The sequence below is a fragment of the Onychomys torridus genome, chromosome 20 (assembly GCF_903995425.1).
Source record: "Onychomys torridus chromosome 20, mOncTor1.1, whole genome shotgun sequence".
Classification (NCBI taxonomy): Eukaryota; Metazoa; Chordata; class Mammalia; order Rodentia; family Cricetidae; genus Onychomys; species Onychomys torridus.
Window position 1 is genome coordinate 46,881,826 of NC_050462.1, and position 25,232 is coordinate 46,907,057.

General features: G+C 45.8%; 2 protein-coding genes across 2 annotated transcripts; one reads left to right on the forward strand and one right to left on the reverse strand.

Moving 5' to 3' along the window:
- Positions 1 to 193: 193 nt before the first annotated feature.
- Cs (citrate synthase) lies at positions 194 to 23,036 on the forward strand. Its single transcript, XM_036169701.1, has 11 exons — positions 194 to 509; positions 13,776 to 13,823; positions 14,630 to 14,737; positions 15,421 to 15,486; positions 16,675 to 16,806; positions 16,929 to 17,117; positions 18,928 to 19,127; positions 19,785 to 19,914; positions 20,026 to 20,127; positions 20,493 to 20,702; positions 21,512 to 23,036. The coding sequence occupies exons 1-11, from the start codon at positions 468 to 470 to the stop codon at positions 21,680 to 21,682; spliced, it is 1,398 nt and encodes a 465-aa protein (XP_036025594.1). The 5' UTR covers positions 194 to 467; the 3' UTR covers positions 21,683 to 23,036.
- A 673-nt stretch (positions 23,037 to 23,709) lies between these two features.
- Coq10a (coenzyme Q10A) lies at positions 23,710 to 25,218 on the reverse strand. The gene is made up of 3 exons (XM_036169702.1): positions 25,186 to 25,218; positions 24,619 to 24,720; positions 23,710 to 24,410 (listed from the first exon to the last, which is right to left on the reverse strand). The coding sequence occupies exons 1-3, from the start codon at positions 25,207 to 25,209 to the stop codon at positions 24,243 to 24,245; spliced, it is 294 nt and encodes a 97-aa protein (XP_036025595.1). The 5' UTR covers positions 25,210 to 25,218; the 3' UTR covers positions 23,710 to 24,242.
- Between the last annotated feature and the right edge of the window lie 14 nt (positions 25,219 to 25,232).

Below are 25,232 nucleotides of genomic sequence, written 5' to 3' on the forward strand. Positions count from 1 at the left end.
CGCGTGCTGGAGCTTTACCTTTCGCATTCTCCGGAGAATCCGAAACGCGTTAAGGGCAAAAGGGAAAAGCCAAAGAAGGAAGTTAACTGAGTTCTCAGGCACATCCTAAGACACCTACAGCCCCCTCTCCGCCCACTCTTAATTAGCCTAACCCGCACGGCCCAATCCGCCCCGCCGTAACATCTGTCGGTGGCTCAAGGCCCGCCCCTCCTCCGTCTCGGGCCAATGGCCGAGTCCGAGGTGACTCCCCCGAGAGGGGCGGGCTCGGGTTTCGGCCTGTGGGCGGGGCCTCGCTGAGGACCCTGGGCTGGGCGCCTCTGCCGGTTCGTCTACCCGTCCCCTCGGCCGCCTCCTTTCAACCTTGTCCGCCGGTTGGCGCGGTCTCTGTTCCAGCGGCGGCCGTTCCCGCGGTAGCTGCGGCTCTCTCCCTCCGTTCCCGCCCCGCCAGGCCCCGGCGTGCGCCCGCCATGGCTCTCCTCACTGCGGCAGCCCGGCTGGTGGGAGCCAAGGTGAGCGGCGACGAGGAGGGAAGCGCGTCGTCGCGGGGTGGGGCGAGGCGGCCGCAGGCCCTCGGGCGCCCGGGCTCCCTCCGCGCCTTAAAGGGGCCCGGCGCTTGGCCGCCCGCCAGCCCTTCCTGGCGCTCCTAGGCCATGTGCGGCGCTGCCCTGCCTTCCGTCTGCAGGGTGCACGCCGCCGGCGCCGCCTGCGGTCCTCGGCGGCCCGGCCCGGCCCGACTGTTGGAGGGAGGGACGGGGGAGGGACGGGGAGGGGGCGCGTGGCCCGGGCCGAAGGGCCGGCGAGCAGGGGTGTGGCGCGCCGCGGGACTTAGGGGAGAATTGTTTGCAGGGGCGCGGGGGCGGGGGGTGGACCAAGGTGCCCACTTTTGTCACTGGGCCCGAGCTGCAGCCGGGGCTAATTTGGGGCTCTGCTCTGTAGGGCGAGCCCTGCCCGGACCTGTTTGTTTTTTTTTTCACGCTGTAATTGAAGCCTGCGAGTGACCCGGCCGGGTCAGTTTTGCTGGAGCCGCAGAGCCCCCGGCTTTGTCCTTGGGACGCTTGCACTTACTGTATATAGGAGGAGCTTGGGTAGGGTGTGGCGTTTCTGTTAAACCTGCTGATAGAGTATCGCGCAGGACTCCAGCAAGAACCAGAAAGGTTGTGCCACCAAGCTACAGGCCAATAAATGAAGCCGGGCGCGAGGAGTAGCGCCAACCAAGGTCACATGACCGATTCCACTACTAAGTTGTGTGGGGTTTGCTGTTAGTCTTAAGTCCCCTCTAGCCGGAGGTACTTCCTCTTAATTCCCTGGGGCCCTTTAAGTTGGACATTTTTGCCTTTCGAATCCAGAAATTCAAGTCCAAGTAATGATAACTAATTTCAGGTTGTCTGCTACTATGGGCGCTGCATAACTCGGCCCTTTAAACAGAGACCCAGCTGTGCTGGGGGAATCTCAGCCCTCTAATTCAAGTGGGGACAGCCCCACAAAATGACCTTGGCTTCTGTAGAGAACTTAGGTTTGTCTCTTCAGTAGACAGCTTGAAGCTGAGTGTGCCTGGAGGAAGGAAAAGGCGTAGAATGGTTTTGACTCGCCATGTGTAATTCATAGTTGTCAGGTACCACAGAACCTGTAGCATTTATCTTGGGGTTCTTCTGAGCACCCAGAAACAAGGTAGTGACTGCTTATTTGGTAGATACTTGTCTGTCTTGGCTGTTGCCTACTCCTGCTGCCAGGGAACTGGGTAAGGAATCCTCTTGGGAAATGAAGCAAGTTCTAGACAGTGTTTTGGCAGAGTAGTGGACCTATAATTAGATCATTTCAGAGCTGCTAACCCAGACCAGATAGTCTTAACACAACTGAACTTGAAAAAGCCTTTGGATTTACCTTGAGTTTATCTTGCCAGTTAAGGTCCTAGGAAATCTCAGAATGTTTTGGGGATGACTGCTGTCGGATCCCGGAAACCTTAGATTAGAAGTCTTTTCGACAAGTTCTTGCCTAGCATGCATGAATTTCAGTTTGCCTTGCATTGAGTATGATGGCAATACCTGTCATCCCAGCAATTGGGAAGTGGAGACAGGAGCTACATAGTGAGTTTGAGGCCATCCTGAACTACATGATACCCTGCCAACATTCAGAAAAGGGGTAAAGTTTACTCTTAAAATCAGCAAAGCCCGAGCTGGCTGGTGGTAGCACATGCCTTTAATCCCAGCACTTAGGAGGCAGAGGCAGGTGGATCTGTGTGAGTTGGAGTCCAGCCTGATCTACAGAGTGAACTGCAGGACAGCCAGGACTGTTCCACAGAGAAACCCTGTCTCAAAAAAATAAAAAATAAATAAAAGTAAACAGCAAAGCCCAGAAGCAGAGCTTGGTGGCTCTCAACTGTAAAATAAACACTAGGAGCTTAGGCAGGAGGATCATTACAAATTCAAGGTCAACCTGGGCTGCACACAGGAAGTTCATTAAGTGAACTCCAAGGGTAAATGCTCTGCTGTGCAAGCATAAGGACCTGAGTTCCTATCCTTACCTCGTAGACAGACTTCTTGTGGGCTGTCAGCTCACAAAAAAAAGGACATAGGCTTATTATTTATTATAAAAGTTTGGCCTATAGCTTAGGCTTGTCCCACTAGCTCTTATAGCTTAAATTAAGCCATATCTTCTAATCTACATTCTTTTATGTGGCTCAGTTACCTTTACTCTGTACTGCCCATCTTGCTTCCTCCTCCTTCTTCCCAGAACTCTCTGTCCAGAAGTCCCTGCTAGTCCCTGCCTAGCTATTGGCTGTTTAGCTTTTTATTAAATCAATCACGCATCACAGTGTAAAAGAATATTACCTCCACCTAAATCCCATGTTTGGTTACATGTGCCTGTAACCCTCAGTGCTGGGGGTGGGGGAGCGTGGAGACAGATGGGAACTCCGGGTCTAGATTGCCAGTCAATCTAGCAGAAATGGGTTTGAATGAGAGACCATTAAAAATATTAATAAGGTGAAGGCCAGTAGAGGAAGACACCTAACGTCACTCTTTGACACACGACATGTGTGTGTGCACACAGACACACATAGAGAAAGAACATTGAAACAAACACACAACAGAAAAAACTCACAGCCCAACAAAATTAAGGAGTGGAATTTTGAGAGTTCCCAGTGTGACTGCAATTCTGAGGATCCTTTCATTATCATCTTCGTTCTTATCTGCCTGAGCTTTCTGAATTAGCCTCCAGTTTGATTAGCTATTGGTAATAAATCTTTACTTCTTAGTATTAAAAGAGGCTTTACTAAGAAAGTAAGCGGGGCAGTGGTGGTGTGCGCCTTTAGTCCCAGCACTCGGGAGGCAGAGACAGGCAGATCTATGAGATTGAGGCCAGCCTGGGCTACAGAGCGAGTTCCAGGAGCTACACAGAGAAACCCTGTCTCGAAACCCAAAAATAAGGAGATAATAACTCAGTGATAGTGAATGTGCAAGATGCAAGCTTTATAACCTCCAGAGAGAGAGTGTGTGTTCTGGGATTTCCTCATTAATGCAGCTAAAGAAGCTGAGAGGTGGAAGGTGGGAAGGTCGCCTATCCAAAAGTTTCAGGCCAGTCGGGGACCACATAATGAGACTGGCAAAAGAAAAACCAAGAAATTGAGAGGAGAGAGGTGGCTCAGCAGTTAAGAGCACTGACTAATGTTCCAGAGGACCAGGGTTCAATTCCTAGGCCATCCGGTGTCTGATCACGCCAGGATTTATTTTTTTAAAAAAAGGAAAAGAAAGGAAAAAAAATTTTTTTACCCCCTCCCCCCCAAAAAAAAATCTATCAAGACCTATAGATAAATAAGTAGATCTTGGCCAGGAGGTTGTAATTTATGCCTATCCATACTTGAGCTGGTTTGGTCCTGGTGTTTTCATAGGTGATTGGGTTTGTAGTTAGGCTAGGAATTGGAATAGGACCATTGGGTCACCTTTAGGCTTTTGAAGTCAACGTGCTTAATCAGCCCTATCTACAAGGAACATTGTTTTCTTTTAAGACAATATCATCATGTAGCCCAGTCTGGCCAAGAACTAACTCACTCACACTCTCACTGTCTCTCTCTCTCATTCTCTCTCTCCCCCCCCCCCCTCTCTTTTTGTTGTGTTTTGTTTTTTGAGACAGGGTTTCTCTGTAGCCCTAGCTGTTCTGAAACTCATGCTATAGTTCCAGACTGGCCTTGAATTCACAGAGATCCACCTGCCTCTGTCTCCTGAATGCTGGGATTAAGGCGTGCTCCACCACCGCCTGGCAAGACCTCTTTCTGGACCCCCATTAAGTCTATCCCATTAAGCCTGGAGTTACAGGCTTGCACCACCATCCACCCATCCCGAAGGGAGTTTTGTATCAGTGAGAATTGCTTCTCTAGGTTAGGATGTTTAGAACTTTGAAAAGATCGGTGCAGTTTTACATTAACAGTGACTTACAGCATGCCTTCACTACCCATTCTCTATAAGCATTCGTCAGAAATTAACTTCAACAAAACAATAATTTTTCTCCCATGAAATAGGCCTAACACCCAGCACTTTTGAAGGCAAGGCTCTGATCTCTGTGTAGTTACCTTCCTTGATCAAATGGAGCTTTACCTTGTGGGCTAAGTCTGTCTGTTCATACTGGGCTTTAGATTGGGAGCAGGTGAGTATGAAGTCATAGGCATAGACAGGTAGTCAGGACAGAAGTGTGGTTAATGACCTTGAGGATTGATGGCATTCTGGTTCTTAGAATCTGATCTCAGCTAAAGCCATACAGTGAGTTCTTGTGCCTTATGTCAGTGCTTTTGGGGAAAAATAGGGTGTGAGATTGGAAGCTTGTGTCTGCTTAGCACCTGTCCATTCTTCTCAGCTGTCCAGACTTTCTTGGCATTGTAACCTGGGTGCTTGATCAGATTGTGATCCGAAGCAGTGGGATGGAATCTGACAGTTTATAGCTTTTGGACTGATGATTTATGAAGCTGGGATTATAGGCGTGACCCACCACACCCAGTTTTATTTTTTTCATATGATTTAGGGAAGGATTCTTGTAAAACCTAGAGCTAAAGCTTGTTAAAAAAAAAAAAAATCTAGCAGAAGTGAGGAAATCATTTAGTATTTCCAAGAAAGTGTTGAGGTGACAAGTCATTACATTGACAGTATATGTAATGATTTGTGTCTGGGTGCGTGTCACACAGTACTTGTGGATGTCAGGACAGTTGGTGTGAGCTGAATTCTTTCTCCTTCACAGACTCCTATCATCAGACTTCCTGTAGAAGACCTGAGTTTGGTTCCCAGCACCCACATTGGTGGCTTTATAATTGCCTTTCCCTCCAGCTCCAGGGGATCCTACACCCTCTCTGGCCTTCTTGGGCACCTGCACACACATGGCATACTCAGACACACAAATTAAAAGGAATCTTTAAAAATAAATTTTATAAGCTAGGCATGTTGGCCATTTCCTTAACCTGGAGGCAGAGACGGAGCTCTGTGAGTTTGGGCCAGCCAAAGCTATAAAGTGACATCCTGTTTCACACACACAGTTTAAAAAGTACTTAATAAGATAAGCAAACTTAGAAACAGTGTGGGTTTCTGCTGAAACAAAAACAAGTAGGAAAAGGCACTTGGCCACCAAGCCGTATAATCACTCCAGGCCCACATGTTGGAAAGAGAACCGATTCTGTAATTAGTTCTCTGTCTTCCACACCAAAGCCATGGTGTGTGTGTGTGTGTGTGTGTGTGTGTGTGTGTGTGTGTGTGTGTGTTTCTGTCTGTGTCACTCAAGCACTTAAATAATAATACTGCAATTGAAAAAAATTTTAAGGCTGGGTGGTGGTGGTGTACACCTTTAGTCCCAGCACTCGGGAGGCAGAGGCAGGCAGATCTCTGTGAGTTTGAAGCCAGTCTGGGCTACAGAGCAAGATCTAGGACAGGCACCAAAACTACACAGAGAAACCCTGTCTCAAAAAAAAATTTTTTTTAAAGGAAAATGACAGGTTGAATTATTAGGAGAATTCTGTTGGCATTAAGGGGTCAGCGTATGAGAGCTGGGCTACTCTGCTGGGCTGTAACTGGCCTGACCAAATGCAGGCTGACGTCCAGCATGAGCAATTGTGAAACACAGGCTTTCAATGGCTTTGGTTCTCTGACCTGGTTCTGGAAAGAGAGGATTCTTTGTCCTAGACCAATTTTTTATTTCCTTTGGAGTTCCTCTGAGACAGGGTCCCATGTAACTGAGGCAGGCTTTAAATTCCTGAAGGATCAGGCAGGCTCCTTCTGCCTCCCAGGGGCTAAGATTATAAATGTGTACCACCATGCCTGCATGCATGCCTTAATTATTTTTGAGATTGAAATGCTAAGGAGACAGGTGTTTTTATTTATTTTTGAAACAGAGTCTCACAATGTAGCCCTGGCTGTTCTAGAATTTGATGTGTGGACCAGGCTATCCTCAAACTCACAGAGATCCATCTGCCTCTCCAATGCTAGGGTTAAAGGTGAGCCCCACTGCTCTCTGCCTGGTTTATTTCATTTCAAGTATGTTTGTGAGAACAGTGGCTTCACATCCCCCGAGAGCTAGAGTTGCAGGAGATTGTGAGCTGTCCCGCATTGGTGTTAGGACCTGAACTCTCTGGTAAGGCATTCTTAATCACTGTGCCATCTCTCCTGCTCCATTGTTTTTTTTAGGTAGACTCTCATTCTGGGTGCCTGGCTGATCTGGAATTCACTGTATAGATCAAGCTGGCCTTGAATCCTCAGACCTTCCTGTGAGTTAAAGACATGTACCTCCACTTCTGGCTTTAGTTATTTAGTTACTTTTTTTAAAAAAAAATTTTAAGATTTTTATCTATTTATTACGTACAGAAGAGGGTGCCAGATCTCATTACAGATGGCTGTGAGCCACCATGTGGGTGCTGGGAATTGAACTCAGGACCTCTGGAAGAGCAGTGCTCTTAACCTCTGAGCCATCTCTCCAGCCCGGAACTTTCTTTTGTAGCCCAGGCTGGCATAGAACTCCCAGAGATCCGCCTGCCTCTGCCTCCCGAGTGCTGGGATTAAAGGCGTGCAGCACCACCACCACCACCACCACCACCACCATCACCACCACCACCACCACCACCCAGCCCGAGTTTTGGTTTTTTCCTAGTACAAGTAGTTCTTTCTGCATTCAATGCCTCTGAAGCTCAAGATTTCTCCTGCTGGCTGTGGGCGAATCTGCTGGTATTGTGTTGGTGTCTGTCTCAGTTTGTCATCTGCTGTGGACAATAGTGTCTTGTTAAGATCAGGGTGGTTTCTCGCAAGGCTTCTTTGTTTTGTTTTGTGTGTATAGGTGTTCTGTCTGCATGTTTGTCTGTGCACTGTGAACATGCCTGGTGCCTGAAGAGGCCAAAAGACGGCAATGGATCCCTGGAACTGGAGTTCCTGACAGTTGTGAGCCACCACGTGGGTGCTGAGAATTGAACCCAGGCCTTCTTAACCACTGAGCCATCTCTCCTCTACCACCACTACCTAGCTTTTTGTTTGTTTGTTTGTTTGTTTGTTTGTTTAAGACATGGTCTGTGTATCCCTGACTGTCTTGGAAATCTGTATGGACCAGATTTGTCTGGCTTCTCTCTCTCTTGTTTTTAATGTTGGAATTCCTGGGAATGTAGGATAATGTGCCTAGGATGGAGAGCAAAGAAAAATTGTCTTCTCCCCTGTAAAAGAGAACCCTTCATAGGAATTAGTAGTAGTAGTAAAATGATAAGGTAAGAGTATAACAACCATATTCAGTGGTTATCCAAATAGTCCTGAAGTAGTTCACTGATACTGACAATTTGCCCACTGTCCTGTTTTGGTTTTTTTGTTTTGTTTTGTTTTGGGGGGTTGTTGTTGTTGTTGTTTGGTTTGGGTTTTTTTGGTTTTTTGAGACAGGGTTTCTCTGTAGCTTTGCGCCTTTCCTGGATCTCGCACTGTAGACCAGGCTGGCCTGGAACTCACAAAGATCCGCCTGCCTCTGCCTCCTGAGTGCTGGGATTAAAGGTGTGTGCCACCGCTGCCCGCTGCCCTGTTTTATTAGCAGGAATATTCTTAAGTACTATAGAAAAGATTTTTGAAGCATTACCTGCATATAACTCATTGGTCTTTTTCTCTTGTCCTACAGATAGAGGCGATTTTATGTTCTCACCTTTGAGAATCATAATGTACTTCCATCAATAATAGCAAACTCACTGGGCAAGGTACCTTGTACCTATAGTCCCAGCTGTCATGGGGCCAAGACAGGAGGATCCAGGCCAGCTTGGGCTATATAGTGAGACCTTGTCTCAGACATTAAACAAGCCAGATGTAATCATTCAGGTGTAAAACAAGCACACCTATATTTCCAGCTCTCAGGAATCAACACGGGGAGCATTGATTCAAAGCCAGCCTATGCTTCATGAGATCCTGTCTCAAAAAATAAATAAAATGCAGAGCTCTTTGAATTCAAGGCCAGCCTGGTCTACAAAGTGAGTTCCAGGACAGCCAGAGCTGTTACACAGAGAAACCCTGTCTTGAGGGGAAAAAAAACAACTCAATAAATAAATAGAATGAGCAAGTACAAGACAACAGCCTGTGAGGTTTGAAAAGCCTGTCAGTGGTTACGGGTACTTCCACTTTCCCCTGTAGGGAATCCTGGCTGTCAGCCATTATTCACCAAGCTTTAGCAGCAGCTCTCTGGCTCTCAATAGGAACTGACCTATTGAGTGAAGCAACTGCCTGACTCACCTGACAGCTGCTGTTCAATGAGGTGACTACTTGTGGCAAGCAACCAGGAGCCAGAATCCCTACTGTCACAGCTCCAGGGTTGGGGAGGAGCTGGGAGGTAGACATTCGAAAGTGGTCAGTGAACACAATCTGAGCATAATGCCTAAGGCCATTCTGCAGCTTGCTGTAGAAATCACTGGGTAGCTGAGTGGAGGCATCTGTGGCTTACCTCCTATCTAGAGCTGTTAGTGCTGCCGGTGGAGATTTTGGGAGTTTAGGCAGGAGTATTGGACATGAGTTCCAGGTTAGTGTGATTGTATACAGAATTCCAGAATACTTTTGGTTGTAGTGTAATAACCCTGTCTCAGAAAAACCTGTGATCCCATTATCCTGGTAGAAAGCAGAAAGATCCGGAGTTTGAGGCCAGCCTTGGTTGGCTACATAGTGAGTTCAGGAACAACCTGTACCATAGGTGATCCTGTCTCAAAAAAGGTAAAAATGACATCCCTCCCAAGAAAATAGGAAGTTGAAGGGTTTTTTGTTTAAGATTTATTTACTTATTATGTATACAGCATTATGACTGCAGGCCAGAAGAGGGCACCAGATCTCATCACAGATGGTTGTGAGCCACCATGTGGGTGCTGGGAATTGAACTCAGGTCCTCTGGAAGAGCAGTCGGTGCTCTTAACCACTGAGCCATCTCTCCAGCTCTCTCCAGCCCCCCCCCCCCCCCCCCCGAAGTTGAAGGTTTTATTTCCAGTTTTATTGCTAAAGAAAATTAGCCATTCACCCTTTCCTAGGGTCTGACTGATTCTTCTTGTGATACAAGAGGTTTGACACTTGATGGCATGTTATAGCCAACACATTTCTCTGTTTTTCTTCCTTTCTTTTCCCCTTCTTTTGAGATAGGGTCTCACAGAGCTCAGGTAGCCTCAGACTGGATATGGTATGTAGCTGAGACTGATTTTGAATTCCTAGGCCTGTCTATATCCATGACACCTGACTCTTTACTTTTTTCAAAACCATGGTTTCACTCTGTAGCCCAGGCTAGCCTGGAGCTTGAGTCTTCCTGCTCCAGCCTCTACAGTGCGGGGTTACAAGCACATCCCCACCTGCCATACAAGACCAGCGGGTTTTGTTTGGTGGTTTTTTTGTTTTGTTCTGTTTTTTCAAGACAGGGTTTCTCTGTGTAGCTTTGGTGCCTGTCCTGGAACTCGCTCTGTAGACCAGGCTGGCCTCGAACTCAGAGATCCGCCTGGCTCTGCCTCCTGTGTGCTGGGATTAAAGGTGTGTGCCACCGCTGCCCGGCAGACCAGTGCACCTTTTAAGAAACAAGTATTAAATGTATTACCTATGCACAAATCAGTGTCCTGCATACTTTAAAACGTGTGTATATGAGTGACTTCTGAGCTGTAGGTACAAGCCACCTTGCCTGTTTTATTGTCTCTTTTTCTTTCTGTTTTTATAACAGCCTATATTTTTACTAGGTACTAGGTATGGACTAGAAATGCATGTAACACATGTGTTAAAACATTCTGGAAAGAACTTACAGGTTACATTTATTTGACAACAAAATGCCTAGTGACTTAACAAAATACAATGTGGTGTTGATGTCTGGCTTTTATGAGGGTGCTGGAGACTTGGGCTTGCTCTTATGCTTGCAGTAAGCACTCTTGCCCCCTGAGCCATCTCCCACAACCCTAAACTTGGCTTTTTAGTACCATTTTAGAGATTTGAGTGAGCCTTGTGTCATAGCCAAGGTAACAGATGAAAATGAAAATGGCAGACCTGTATTTAGGGCTTCTCTGGGGTTTGTTTTTTCGTTTTTATTTATTTATTTATTTATTCTATTATCAGCTTGATACAGTACAAATTCTATCCTAATAGTGAAATGTTTCACTGAGGCTTGCCCGGTGATTGGGCAAAACCAAAACTTCTTATAAGCCACAGTCATCCTAGGGTCCTCCTGCTATATAGCCTCCCTGGTTCTGTGGGCTGCAGTCTGATTGTTCTTTGCTTTATATCTAGAATCCACTTAGGAGTGAGTACATTCTGGGGTTGGGTTACCTCACTCAGGATGATGTTTTCTAGTTCCATCCATTTGCCTGCAAACCTCATGCTGTCATTGTTTTTCTCTGCTGAGTAGTACTCCACTGTGTATATGTACCATACTCTTTATTCATTCTTCAGTTGACGGGCATCTAGGTTGTTTCTAGGTTCTGGTTATTACAAATAGTGCTGCTATGAACATAGTTGAGCATGTATCTTTGTGGTATGGTTGAGCATTCCTTGGGTATATGCCCAAGAGTGGTATGGCTGGGTCTAGAGAAACCGACATACTGATTTTCACAGTGGTTGTACAAGTTTGCACTCCCACCAACAGTGGAGTAGTGTTCCCTTTGCTCCACATCCTCTCCAACATTGACTGTCATTAGTGTTTTTGATCACAGCCATTCTGACAGGTGTAAGGTGGTATCTCAGAGTCATTTTGATTTGCATTTCTCGTGGTATCTCAGAGTCATTTTGATTTGCATTTCTCTGATGACTAAGGATGTTGAGCATTTCTTTAAGTGTCTTTCGGCCATTTGTGATTCTTCTTTTGAGAATTCTTTGTTTAGCTCTGCAGCCCATTGTTTAATTGGATTGTTCAATATTGGATGTCTAGTTTCTTGAGTTCTTTATATAATTTAGAGATCAGTCCTCTGTCAGATGTGGGGTTGGTGAAGACCTTTTCCCATTCTGTAGGCTGTCTTTTTGTCTTTTTGACCGTGTCTTTTGCCCTACAAAAGCTTTTCAGTTTCAAGAGATCCCATTTATTAATTGTTGTGCTCAGTGTCTGTGCTGCTGGTGTTATATTTAGGAAGTGATCTCCTGTGGTTTTTTTGTTTTTGTTTGTTTATTTGTTTTAACAAATGCTGTGTGTGTGTGTGTGTGTGTGTGTGTGTGTGTGTGTGTGTGTGTGTTTTGAGACAGGGTTTCTGTATGACTGTGTACCGTCTGTACCTGATGCCTGTGGGAGCCAGAAGAGGGCATTAGATTTCCTAGAACTAGAGTTATAGACAGGTTCGAGCTGCAGTGTGGCTGCTGGGAACTCTGGTCCTCTGGAAGAGCAGCCATGTCTCCAGTAGACTTAGGCTAGCCTAGAAGCTGTGATCCTATGCCTCTGTGTCCCAAGTGCTGGGATTACAGGTACGTACCGCCACATCGAGTATTGATTCTGTGTTCTTTGTAAGTAAAGTTGTTCTAATTTGAAATTTTCCTTTATCGTTTTGAATAATTTGTTAGTCAAGGTTTAGAGAGTCAGTAAGATTACTGTGTACAGTGTACATAGATAATGTATAAAGATGCCAGCAGTGAGCTGGGTGGGTGGCTGCAGTGGTGCACGCCTTTGATTCCAGCACTTGGGAGGCAGAGGCATCCGGAGGATCTCTTGAGTTTGAGGCCAGCCTGGGCTATGGAGCAGAATCCAGGACAGGCACCGAAGCTACACAGAGAAACCCTGTCTCAGAACAAAACAAAATAAAAGAAAATGCCAGCAGTGTGGTGGCACAAGCCTTTATAACCCAGAACTTGGGAGGGAAAGGCAAGCTAATCTCAAGGCCAGCCAGAGCTACATAAAGATACCTTGTCCAAAAAGGAAGAAATAAAAATGTGTTTGTGTGTCCGTATATGTGTGCATGGTAACCGTTATAGAAGCAAGTAAGACCCCTGGAAGAGTGGTAGTGTGTTTGAGTTCAAGTCCATAGCCTGAGTACCTGAGAAATGCTAGCTAGTATCCCTTCAGTAGTGGTGTTCAAAGGCAGAGGTCTGCTGTCTGTGACTGGAGAAAAGTATTTCCTAGCTGGGAGAGACAGGAGACTGGTTAACTTTTCTGTATGTTCAGAGCCCCTGCTGATGAAGTTCATACTCGTGTTGAGGGTGTGTCTTTCAACTTAGTGCACTCATACTCACATTCAGAAGAGATTACTTCTGGAAACACCTTCACTCTGAGGGTTGGTTTGTTTGTTTTTTGGTTTTTCCGGACAGGGTTTCTCTGTGTAGCTTTGCCTTTCCTGGATCTCACTCTGTTGATCAGGCTGGCCTCTAACTCACAGCGATCCTCCTGGCTCTGCCTCCTGAGTGCTGGGACTAATACTCTCAAGCTGACACCTAAAACAGATGTCACACATAGCGTCCAGGGTGACTTACTACCTTTAAATCCTCTCATTTCTTTGACTTTCCTTTTTCTTGTAATTTTTAATTTTATATGTATGGGCATGTATATATATGTTTGCATGTATACCCAAGCATCGCTTGCATGCCTGGAACCTTCAGGGGCTAGAAGTAGGCATTGGATTCCCCGGACCTGGAGTTATGGGGTGGTTGTGAACTGCCGTTTGGGTGCTGCGATTACAACCACTGAGTCATCCCTCTGGCTCTTCTTCCATCCCTGGTCTTAAGTACTTGTTGGTTAGTTGCTTCTTTGTAGATAGTACGTGTGCAAGGAACGATCAGGTGAGACAGTCCTTACCTACTCCTCCTCTTTTCAGGGGCAAGACAGCGTGCTTGAAGTTTGCACCACTTGTGATTAGCATCTTTGTAAACGCATCTGCTTACTCCTTTCTGATTCTCTGGAAAGAAGACTAGGTGATGGAGATATCTTAGCAGCAGCAGTAATGGCCAGTTTTCTGGGCAGCCACTCACAAATATTGACAATTAAATCTGGATGCTCTATATAACAACTATGTTGTCCAGGAACCCAGGTGTATGAGAGAAACTTTTTGTTTTGGTTTTGGTTTTGGTTTTTCAAGACAGTTTCTCCACGTAGTGCCTGTCCTGGATCTTGCTCTGTAGACCAGACTGGCCTCGAATTCACAGCGATCCGCCTGGCTCTGCCTCCCGGGTGCTGGGATTACAGGTGTTTACCGCCCAGCATGAGAAACTCTTAAAGGAATACTAGTGATACTGTGGACATGAGCAGCAGGCTGGTAAAACTTGATGCTAAACAGTCCTAAAAGGTAAAAATGGACAGACGAGTCACTGCAACTCCTTGATGCAAAGGAGGGAAGGGTGTTGATAAGGATTTTGTCTTCTCTTTTGCAGAATTCATCCTGCCTTATTTTTGCTGTCCGGCACACCAGTACTTCCACGGTAAGATCTGACAAGGAGTACAGAATCCAGCAGTCTGACTCAGGATCCAGTGTCAGCAACTACTTGCCTTGCTGTCTTAAGTCTGTTGGAATTAGCCAATAGTTGTTATTGTTATGATTATTATTAATACTGTTTTCAGAAATATTTTTTCAATTTTATATGTATTTGTGTTTTGCCTGCATGGATGTGTGTGTGAAGGTGTTGGATCCCCTGGAAATGGAGTTACAGGCAGGTGTGAGCTGCCATGTGGGTGCTGGGAATTGAACCCTGGTCCTGGAAGAGCAGCCACTGCTCTTAACCACTGAGCCATCTCTTCAGCCCCTTGAGAAATAATTTATTGAGTGGAGTAGTAATGTGGAAATAGAAAATGGTCCCTCTACTCTTTATTTTTTTGTAATGCTGAGCATTAAACCCAGGGCTTCACACATGCTAGACAAGCATTTTACCAGCAGACATACTCATAACTCCTAAACGAAATCAGATTTACTGCTAAGGCTTGTTTGTTTGTTTGTAATTCCTAATGCAGGGTCTTCTATCGTCCTTTTATTAAATTCCTGAGACGGGGTAGCCTCTTGTACTAGGATTATAGGCATGCCCCCACCATTCCTGACTTTGGAATCATTAATTAAGTGAACATCACTGTCCATATCCAGGACATTTTCATCTCTGCAAATGAAGTTCTGCAGTCCCTCCTCCCTATTCCTGGCAGGCAGAGAAATGATAACAGGCAGTTTTCACATACCTTCTTTACAGAAGGAAGCCCTCTATGTTTTTCTATCACTTAACCCTTCTATTTCTCTTTCTAGAATTTGAAAGATGTACTGAGCAATCTGATACCTAAGGAGCAGGCCAGAATTAAAGCCTTCAGACAGCAACATGGGAAGACAGTGGTGGGCCAAATCACTGTGGACATGGTAAGGCCTATGGTGTCTTAGATGGGAAAAGTAGCCCTGTAATATATGCCACAAAGTTACCATTTTCTTTACTGGTGGTTCAAAAGTATTCTGTTCAATACAATGAAATGTTGGGATTTAAGGTATTCATTAGAGAATAGTTCTTTTCTGCAAATTTAATAATTAAGCCTAATGTTATTCACCTATGACAAAGATACATGTAGTTTCTGGTTTTGTTCCCACTCTTTAGCTAGGCTGGACTGTCTTTTGATTGTTGTGGCAACCATCCGGTTAAACTGTAGCCCCAGGAAATCCTCTGGTACAGCCTTAGGATAACTTCCTCAGCCATAGGAGTTTGAGCAACTCAGCTAACAATTTTTAGTCATTGCCTCCTTCCCTTTGCCATAATAGATCTAATTCCATTTAACTCAGTGCACAGAATGTGGAGGGTTACGAACGGGTCAGGAGAACAAATAAAACGCAGTTAAGAAAAGGAAGCAAAGACCGGTACATTAAAGAAACAGTAGTGACATGGTACAAGCGTCCGTTCCCTGCACTAGCAGACCTTGGTAACACGCTGGCTTAGTTCTAGAAATCAGTCCCCAGAAACTGCCCCTGAGTATATCTTGCAGGTAAGAAAGTAAGCGTCTTCTCTGAGCCCCACGGTCTGAGCCCTCTGATTGGTCACCACTTCTCTCCTTCAGATGTACGGGGGCATGAGGGGCATGAAAGGACTTGTGTATGAGACATCCGTTCTTGACCCTGAAGAGGTAAGACGCCGCCATCGCAGAGCTACCAGTGGGCTCTGAGCATGCAGACCAGCTTGGCACTAACAGAACAGTGCAGACAGCTAAAGAACTTCTCTCCTTAGAGCACCCGAGTGCGGAAGTAGATATTTGAAGAATTAATATTTGAAAGTATGAGGGTTTTTGTGGTTTTTTTGAAGTAAGTCTCACTGTGTCCCCTTGGCTGGCCTGGAACTTATGGTATATATCACATTGGCCTTGAACTCATGGCATGTGCCCCCCCCCTTTTAACTGAAGAAAAAAAACATATATGGGGCTAGAAAGGTGGCTTAGCAATTAAGACATACTACACCCACACACTCATGTGCACACACAATTAAAAATAATAAACATAATAAATATAAATAAAATCTAAAAAAAAAAATAAAAATAAACATATCCAGATATGGTGGCCTACATCTTTAATCCCAGCACTCAGGAGGCAGAGGCTGGTGGATCTCTGTGAGTTCAAGGCCACCCTGGCCTTCACAGTGCGTGACAGGACTACATAGACATACTCTATATAAAAAAAAAAAAAGATTTTGGTGGGGGTGGTTTCTCTGTGTAGTTTTGGTGCCTGTCCTGGATCTCGCTCTGTAGACCAGGCTGGCCTCGAACTCACAGAGATCTGCCTGGCTCTGCCTTCCGAGTGCTGGGATTACAGGCGTGCGCCACCACGCCCAGCAGATTTTTTTTTTTTTTTTAAGTAGATATTTATAAGAAATTGTTTTTTCTTTTTGTGTGTGTGTGTTTGGGTTTTTTTGTTGTGGTTTTTTTTTTGGGAGGAGGTTCAAGACAGGGTTTCTCTGTGTAGCCTTGGCTGTCCTGGAACTGAGTCTATAGCCTAGGCTGGCCTTGAACTCAGAGATCCACCTGCCTCCACCTCCAGAGTGCTGGGATTACAGGTGTGTGTCACCGTGCCTGGCTTTTTCTGTTTTGTTTTGGTTTAGTGCACATAGATAAGATTTCTAATAAATACTTTCACTCTGTGTGTGCATGTTGGTGTGTGCCGAGGTACAAGTGCACATTGTAAGTGTCGGGGTCAGAGGACAACCTGGGGGTCAGTTCTCTTGCATCCCTGGGGACCACTAAAATGTCTGATGTGGTTAGGCCGCCTGTATTAGGACAGGCGGATTGGTGGTTTGGCCGTGATTCTCGTTCTTCTTCCTCAAGGGCATCCGCTTCCGAGGCTACAGTATCCCTGAATGCCAGAAACTGCTGCCCAAGGCTGAGGGTGGGGAGGAGCCCCTACCTGAGGGCTTATTCTGGCTGCTGGTAACTGGGAAGATGCCAACAGAGGGACAGGTATGGTCAACATTGGCCCTTCCCATTCCCTGTCCTTGCCTGCCCTGAGCTAGAGTTTATAGTGTGCTTTGAGAAGGCATCAGCAGGGTCTGACGGGGTCTGGGGGATCTCCTTTTTCACAGGTATCTTGGCTCTCACAAGAATGGGCAAAGAGGGCAGCCCTGCCTTCTCATGTGGTCACCATGCTGGACAACTTTCCGACTAACCTGCACCCCATGTCTCAGCTCAGTGCTGCCATCACAGCCCTCAACAGTGAGAGTAACTTTGCCCGGGCATATGCAGAGGGGATCAACCGAACCAAGTACTGGGAGGTAGGAAATCTGAGCGGGATGACTGGGCTGTGATGGGGTTCAGAGAACTTCCAAGTTACTCCAGGAACCCACATCACAAACTGTGACCCTGAGTTAGTCCCCAACACTAAAACAAAAATTCACTGTAAGATGGTAGACTTGTTAAAGTTATAAAGAAAATAGAGCATTGTTTCTTTTCCTGTGTGTTTTTTTCCTCTCATCTTATTTGTTATATGTTGTTTGTGCACTCACACAGCATGTGAAGGTCAGAAGACCACTCACAGGAGCCTGCTTTCTCCTCATACAGTGTGGGTACCAGGGATCAAACTCAGTTTGTCAGGTGCCATTGTCCAGTGAGCCATCTCACCAGCCCCAAATAAGGAGGATTTTTATGACGCCTTAGAATTTGGGTGAATTATAGCTAATCACAGTAGTCTAGGAGGACTGAGGCCAGTCACACTCTGGGTTCGACCACCCAAGATACTGTTGGGAGAGAAGAGGGACTGACACCCTGCTTATAAGATCCTGAAACAATTTTTTTTTTCTGAAAATGAAGTGACCTCACTAGTTGAAATCCTGTTGTTGGTGTGTGTGGTCCAGTGTGTAGCACAGGACACAGCACACACTATACCATCCTTTTCCAGTCCCACACATACCACGAAGTACAAATTATGTAGCTAGATTTAAGAGGATCCCATTTGGGTGTTCCTAAATAGGTGAATATAACCTGCTCAGGCTGTATGATGCTACTTGTGCGTGTGTTTTCAATAACCAGGTAGTGCACTCTTCTTGGGGTATATTTTTCAAGATTTATTTTTTACATATTACGGGTGTTTTGTCTGCAAGTGTGTCTATGCACCACATGCATGTAGTGTATGTGGAGGCCAGAAGAGGGCATTTGATCCTCTGAAACTGGCGTTACAGATCATCCTTAGCTGCCACGTTGGGTGCTGGGAACTGAACCTGAATCTCTGCAAGAACAAGTGTTCTTAGCTGCAGAACCGTCTCTCCAGCCCCATGTTTCCATAAACTTTTAGGCAAATGCCAGGTATCAAACTCAGGTCTCCTACATGCTGCACAAGTTTCCTTTCAAAGTCTACATGTGTCAAATCCTTGCATAATATATCTAGCAAAATACTTATCTAAAACCTTGACGCTTTTGCTATCCAATAATTGGTCAGCACTGTTTGACTCTTAACATATATAATAAATTTTCACTGGAAGATAAAATATAGAATTAAACTTTGGAATACAGAAATAAAGAATTAATTTTAGAAAATGGGCCAGTGAGATGGTTCAGCAGGTAAAGGCACTTGCACAACCCCAAAATCTGATCCCAGCACCCACATGAAGGTGGTAGGAAAGAAGGAGCTTCACAGGCTCATCCTCTAACCTCACTGTGTGCTGTGGCATGTGGAACCCCTGCCCCCTTACATGCATCTTGTACACATACAATAATAATAAATACAACTTTTAAAAGTTAAAGGTGTAAAGATGATATATTAGCACATTAATTTAGTGTAAATTTACACTTTCCTGAGAACATCACAATGCAGCACATCAGGGTTCAAATTTTACTTAAATCCTTAACTGAGTCCTAGGAACCTCAGTTCCTTATCTATGAGGTGGTTGTTATATCTTCAGGAGGAAGAAAACAGTATTAGAAACCTGGGTTGTAGTAGTTTACTCAGTATATGATTATTGTTATTCTATTCCTTAATAGACTTTATAACTACCCAGCATATAGCTATCAACCCAGATACACCAACAGTATTGCAGCCTAATAATGCTTTACAGGTAATTCCTTTTTTTCCCTCCATCTTTTCTTCAGTTGATTTATGAGGACTGCATGGACCTGATTGCAAAGCTGCCTTGTGTTGCAGCAAAGATCTACCGGAACCTTTACCGGGAAGGCAGCAGCATTGGGGCCATCGACTCTAAGCTGGACTGGTCCCACAATTTTACCAACATGTTAGGCTATACTGATGCACAGTTTACTGAGCTTATGCGTTTGTACCTCACCATCCATAGGTGAGCTAGATTTTGTAATTGTACCCCTCAAGTGCCCGGATTGATGAGAAACTCTGTTTTGGTTTGTTTTTTAGGTTTTGGGTTTTTTTGGTTTTTTTGAGACAGGATCTTTCTACATAGCCCTGGCTGTTCTGTCCTCACTATGTAGATCAGGCTGGCCTCAAACTCATAAAGATCCTCACGAGTGCCAGGATTAAGGGCGTGTGCCACCATGTCCAGCAGGGGGGGTAGGGTACGTTAAAATGCTCCTTAACATTATTATCTGGACGAGAGGGTCTGTAGCAGGGATTGAAAGAAACTAGGCAAGAAGTAAGGAAGAAAAGCTAAAGGCTTGTGATTGGGGAAAAGATGAGCTGCTCACATGAGGCAGTCCATCAGCTTTCCAGAAGCTCCCTCTTCTGATCATCATCATTCAGATAGGGGGTAGCTGGGAATTGTAGCTCAGGGAGAGTATTTGCCTAATGCATGCTTTGAGTTCTGTCCTTGATCCTAACAGTGGAGTATAGGGGGAAGAGTGGGCATGGGAGAGAGTAGGTACCAGCTGACAGGCTCCAGGGTATTGGGAGCCCATGAGGCCAAGATGTGACAGAAGAAAAGCAGTGTCTGTGCTTCATAATCAGCCTTTTCTTTCTCCAACTCTGCCTTATATCCCCACAGTGACCATGAGGGTGGTAATGTAAGTGCCCACACAAGCCACCTGGTGGGCAGTGCCCTTTCAGATCCTTACCTAGCCTTTGCAGCAGCCATGAATGGGCTGGCAGGGCCTCTACATGGACTAGCAAACCAGGTAAGGCTAGGCTTTCCCAGTTCTGTTTTCACCCACATGCTCTGTCCTTTATCTTGACGTTCTTTCCTTGGCGTGTACATTGATGCTCCTCTTCCCCAACCTAATATACAGGAAGTGCTCGTCTGGCTAACACAGCTACAGAAGGAAGTTGGCAAAGATGTGTCAGACGAGAAGTTACGAGACTACATCTGGAATACGCTCAATTCAGGACGGGTAAGCAATCAGGATAAGAGACTGAGACCCAGACGCTGCCATTTGAAAGAAAATTCCAGGCCATTGAGACCTTGTCTCAAGGGGAAAAAATAAGTAAAAGAATAAAACCTGCCTTTTCTATTGTTTCCCTTGTGGATTTAAGTTTCTTTTTTATGTGTGCTTGGGCTTGAACCTAGCATCTCCTGCCAGGCAAGTGCTCTGCCGCTGAACTGTGTTCCCGGCCCTTGCCTTTTTTTTTTTTTTTTTTTTTTTGGAGACGGTTTCACTGAATTACCCAGGCTGAATTTGAGCCACCAGGACCAAATTACCCTGAGGATCCTGTTCCTGAATATGCCAATTCTGTAATTTTTTTCCACCCTTTACAGGTTGTCCCAGGATATGGTCATGCAGTACTAAGGAAGACTGACCCCCGATATTCCTGTCAGAGAGAGTTTGCTCTGAAACATCTGCCTAATGACCCCATGTTTAAGCTGGTTGCTCAGCTCTACAAGATTGTGCCCAATATCCTCTTAGAGCAAGGGAAGGCCAAGAACCCTTGGCCCAACGTAGATGCTCACAGTGGGGTACTGCTCCAGGTGAGTTCTTTCTCTCCTACTTCCCGCTCACTTGTTCTGCTGTTTCGTTCTTTGCCGTGCACAAAATCACCCCTAACAAGAACAAGGGCATGGAACCCAAAGCCTTATGCGTGACCCTTTATTGAGAGATCTTACTCAGTAGTCTTGAGTGGCTTGGAATTCCATGTAGATCAGCTTGGCCTTGAACTCAGATCCACTGCCTCTGCCTCCCAAGTTCTTTGAATGAAGATATATGTGCACCACCAGGCCTGGCACTTTTCCTAGTTAATTGGTGGTATGTATGTGTGTCTGTGTGTGCTGCCATATGTATGTGCCTGTGGGTGCCAGAGGTGATGTCAGGTGTCTTCTTGTTGCTTTCTATCTTACTTTTGGAGACAGGGTCTCTTATTGAAGCTGGAGTTCATTGATTCCACTCATCAGTAACAAGCTCAAGGGTCCTCCTGCTTCCAGGACTTCAGGCACAGGCCACTACACCCCAGCTTACATGTGCATACTGGGAATCTGAACTCAGATCCTCAGTCTTGAAAGGCAGTCTACAAACCAAGCTGTTCTTGGCCTCTGACCTTAAGCTTTTGATCTCTTGCCTCAGCCTCTTAAGTAGAGAGAATTTCAGGTCTACAACACCAGCTCTGCTAGAGTAAGGAGTCTTTCCGCCTCCCTCACGGAGCCTTTGATAGGGACCAGATTACGGTTGCTGTACTTCTGTCTAAGGCTGAGTGGGCCAAGACTGGATAAAGGGGGAAATGAAGTCTACAAGGTTCTTGTTGCCATGGAGTAATAAAGGCTTTTCTTCTCTTCTGCCTTAACAGTACTATGGCATGACGGAGATGAATTACTACACAGTCCTGTTCGGAGTGTCGAGGGCGCTGGGTGTGCTGGCACAGCTCATCTGGAGCAGAGCCCTAGGCTTACCTCTAGAAAGGCCCAAGTCCATGAGCACGGATGGTCTCATGAAGCTCGTGGACTCTAAGTCAGGGTAAAATGGGAGGTTGGGGAACTGATTAGAAAATGCGGACGCTTACAAATAAAATATAATTTTGTTTTGTTTCAGGGGCCTGTAAGACTTAAAATGAAACTGTATCTGAGGCACTGAAAATATATTTGAAGTTAAAATATAAATTAAGAGTTAAAAGTTGAAAAGCGATCCCTCCTTCCCTCACCAGCTCACTTCCCTACCTGGTATGAGTTGTCCAGCAACTGTAGGGTGACCAGGACTAATGCATGTGGTCAGGGTGAGATCTGGCTACCCACCATCTCTAGAGAGTCTGGCTCCTCTTGTCAAAGCAGGCCATAGCAAAGCTGCAGTCACCCTGTAAAGCCTTTGCGTCTACTCCACCAGCCCTCTGAACCATTGAGGCCAGGGCCAGGGTCCTTTGTGACCATAGGAATCACGTTGGGTTTTAGCTGTGTCAGATGCTTGGGCCTTTTCCTGTGTATGCAAGCAGCCTCCTAGCAACAAGACTATTGGTTAGCGGGTAACACTTTGGCAACTTTTTATGCTATGGTCAGGTGACCATAAATGGCATGGTATTTATTGTAACTGGTACCCAACATTTGATTCTATTTCTCTTTTTAAATTATACCATTAACGTTAAAGTCTGGGAGTGTTCTGTTTCCTTCCAGGCTTCCTACACCTGCTGTGCCTCAGCTGAGGATGCTCTGGGTCTCCCTGTCCTAGCCTCTGCTAGGGTCCTCTTAGCAGGTCTTGATCTGTGGTCTTCCCAGTCATTTGGCTTTATCAGTACTTAATGTGAACTAGGCCTTTTACTTCCATGGAACGTAAGCCACTCTCTTCTGACCTTGTTTTTTTCCTGTTAATATGCTCTGGCACACAGAACAAGGGCTTAGGAATGACCAGCCTTTTCATGGTCTGGTCCCAGGGGTTCTAGCTTTCTTTTTGAACAAAAACATGACTTGCAATTGAGCATAGTTCCCTTTGAATATTAGTTGGACCTAGGTCTGAGGGAATTCAAAACAGTGAGCCTTCTTCTCATCCCCTGCGCCAAGGACATGTCCCTTTATTTATCGATGTCTTTCTCTTGCTCATTCCTTAAGAGCTCACAGTATGGTGTTTATTTTAGCAGCCCCATTTGCACAGATTTTCAGTGACTCAGAATGCTCTACTGCCTTTTCTTTGAGAAAGGGTTGAAATACACTCCTGATGTGCCCCCTCCTTACCCTAAAACTCCTGCCTGTGTTTGTGTGGAACCCAAGCCCCAGCACCACACTGCTGAGATGGACACACTGTAAACCCTGGGTAACTGTTAAGTCATGATGCAGACTTCAGGTTGTTCTGTATAAAATAAAAAATAATAAATGTTTTTATTAACAATGCTTGAGCTTGCTATTGCGTAAGGCCTGAAAGAATCATTATGAGGTGAGGGATGTGGTTAGGAAGGTCTGAAATAGTGGGTGGTAAGTGATTCTGTGTATTCCTTTTTCTTTAGGCGAGTTAGACATTGAGGGGGAAAGCTGATCTCCACAGAGGTTAGGAAGTCCTCTACCTTTAACCCCCATCCCTCCTGATTTGGAAAGACTGTGACAGAGACCTCACAAGTACTTGCCTGACTAATCCGGGAGCTGGTCTAGCCCACTGGGTGAAAGGAACAAGAACCATACCAAGGACAGATGGAGGAGGACTGCTGGATCCGAACCTAGACCCTAGAGGGTGCCTGTAGCTAGAGTCTCCTTTATCACTTCCCTTGAGGAGGCCCCCAGAACAAGGGGTGGTCCTGGGGGACAGTAGATAGAGGGGGGGGGTCTAAGACACACGAATCTGTCCTGAGACTCCTGCTACAGCTGACCTTCTGAAAAAATCTATAAATAGGCAAGAAGATAGGTAGTAGGTCCTGGCACACAGGGCGTGCTACTATAGTTAGCAGGGATACTGTGTCCAAGAGGCCGTCCTACACCTTTACTCCGCAGGAAAAGGACCTACGGCTTTATCTACTCTGCTTACCATGGTATGCCCCCACCCCACCCCGAGAAACAGTACCCAAAAAGGGGGCAAATTCACACTGTCACAATTTATTGAAGTTTTATAAAAACTCAGGCCGCGTGGAAGAAAAAGGTTCATCCCTACAGTATAGACCACACTGTGATGGAATTCCTCCTCCTGCTCTGTGGCACGATGGTGAAGCAGGTCCTCCCTTCCCACCTGTCAGACAGTGTGACATGTTCCTGAGCTGACGCAGGTTGCCTTTTCTCCTGAGAAATCTTAGCAGGGTAAAAGTTACCTGCCAGCCAGTACCTCTGTAAGGAAGTTACTACTATATTCGCTTGACCTGGCCCAGAGACCACAGCCCTGGTTTTTATTCAGCGTGAAACTAACGGCTGTGGGCAGATGAGGCTGTCAGAACGCTCCTGACCCTTTCTGTGTATCTCACTTCCATATCTGCTATCTTTCCCACATGTCCACCAGCATGCAGCCCAGTTTGGGAAGATCGCGAGGTGAAACTTAGACCTCTCTCTGAGCAAGAGCCAAGCCGAATAAATAAAGTTGGGTGGGAAGGGGTGGAGGCCAGAGAGCTGCCCTTCCTCTCAGGTCTGATGCACTTCGTGGAACATCAGTTCGCGGGGGATGGCTGTTTCTGGACCAAACTTAGTGGCTGCCCGGCGCTCAAAGGCAGCAACATTCTGTTTGACAACCTCATCAAAAAACATGGTCGCCAACTGGGAGTGCAGCAGAGAACGAAATTCAAAGGAAATCTGGAAATGCATAAGAGACAGTCAGTATTGTAAGGATGGTGATCTGTGCTGCCTTCTCATCCCTTCCAGACATCACTAAAGAACACTGAGAACTGAGCAGCATGCAAATCTGGTAGAGACTTACTCTGAACACTTAGTGACTTGAAGTGTTGAGTGTTTAGTTTTACCCTCATGCCTGCTCCAAGCTCTGTCACAAAACCTGACTCACCGAGAAGTCCACAGTGCAGGTTCGAGGGTAGGCAGGGATCCCAGGGCTGAATCTCCAAATAGTCTCTAAGTGGTTGAAGAGCTTGCCGTCAGTGCACACAGCCTAGAAGAGGGTTCGGTTGGCCATTCACTCCCATTGTTAAGCAAGAGGGCAAGCGTCAAGGAGCTGGGGAAGCGGGCCCCAGCCTCGGGCAGCCCAGACCATCAGAACACAGGCATTTACTTTACAGTTCATAACAGTAGCAAAATTACAATCACAAAGTAACAACAAAAACAGTTCTATGGTTGGGGGTCACCACAACATGGGGAACTGTATTAAAGGGTCGCAGCCTTACGAAGGCTGAGAACCACTAGCTCAGAGGGCTTAGCTTCATGGAACTACTTGCATAGTACGGGTGACGCTGGGTTGGCTCAGCGCCACCACCCAAAATTTTCCTTTCCTTTAATGTTATATTAGGTAAATATTTAACACATAGAAATCAAGTGATTACAGGAAAGGCCAAAACAACCCTTGAATATGAGACTGCTAAGGAACAAAGCACCCCGAGTCCTCCCAGACAGGCCTCACCTTGACCATGTGTGGTTTGACCATGGAGACCGCAAGTATTAATGTCG

Excerpts from the sequence above, each read along its gene's own strand:
- Cs (XM_036169701.1), top strand. The coding sequence starts at position 468 with ATGGCTCTCCTCACTGCGGCAGCCCGGCTGGTGGGAGCCAAG. Across the intron at positions 17,118-18,927 it reads ACCGAACCAAGTACTGGGAG|TTGATTTATGAGGACTGCAT; the intron begins GTAGGAAATCTG and ends TCTTTTCTTCAG. Across the intron at positions 20,703-21,511 it reads ACAGTGGGGTACTGCTCCAG|TACTATGGCATGACGGAGAT; the intron begins GTGAGTTCTTTC and ends CTGCCTTAACAG.
- Coq10a (XM_036169702.1), bottom strand. The coding sequence starts at position 25,209 with ATGGTCAAACCACACATGGTCAAG. Across the intron at positions 24,721-25,185 it reads TCAAACCACACATGGTCAAG|GCTGTGTGCACTGACGGCAA; the intron begins GTGAGGCCTGTC and ends ACCCTCTTCTAG. Across the intron at positions 24,411-24,618 it reads CCTGCACTGTGGACTTCTCG|ATTTCCTTTGAATTTCGTTC; the intron begins GTGAGTCAGGTT and ends ATGCATTTCCAG.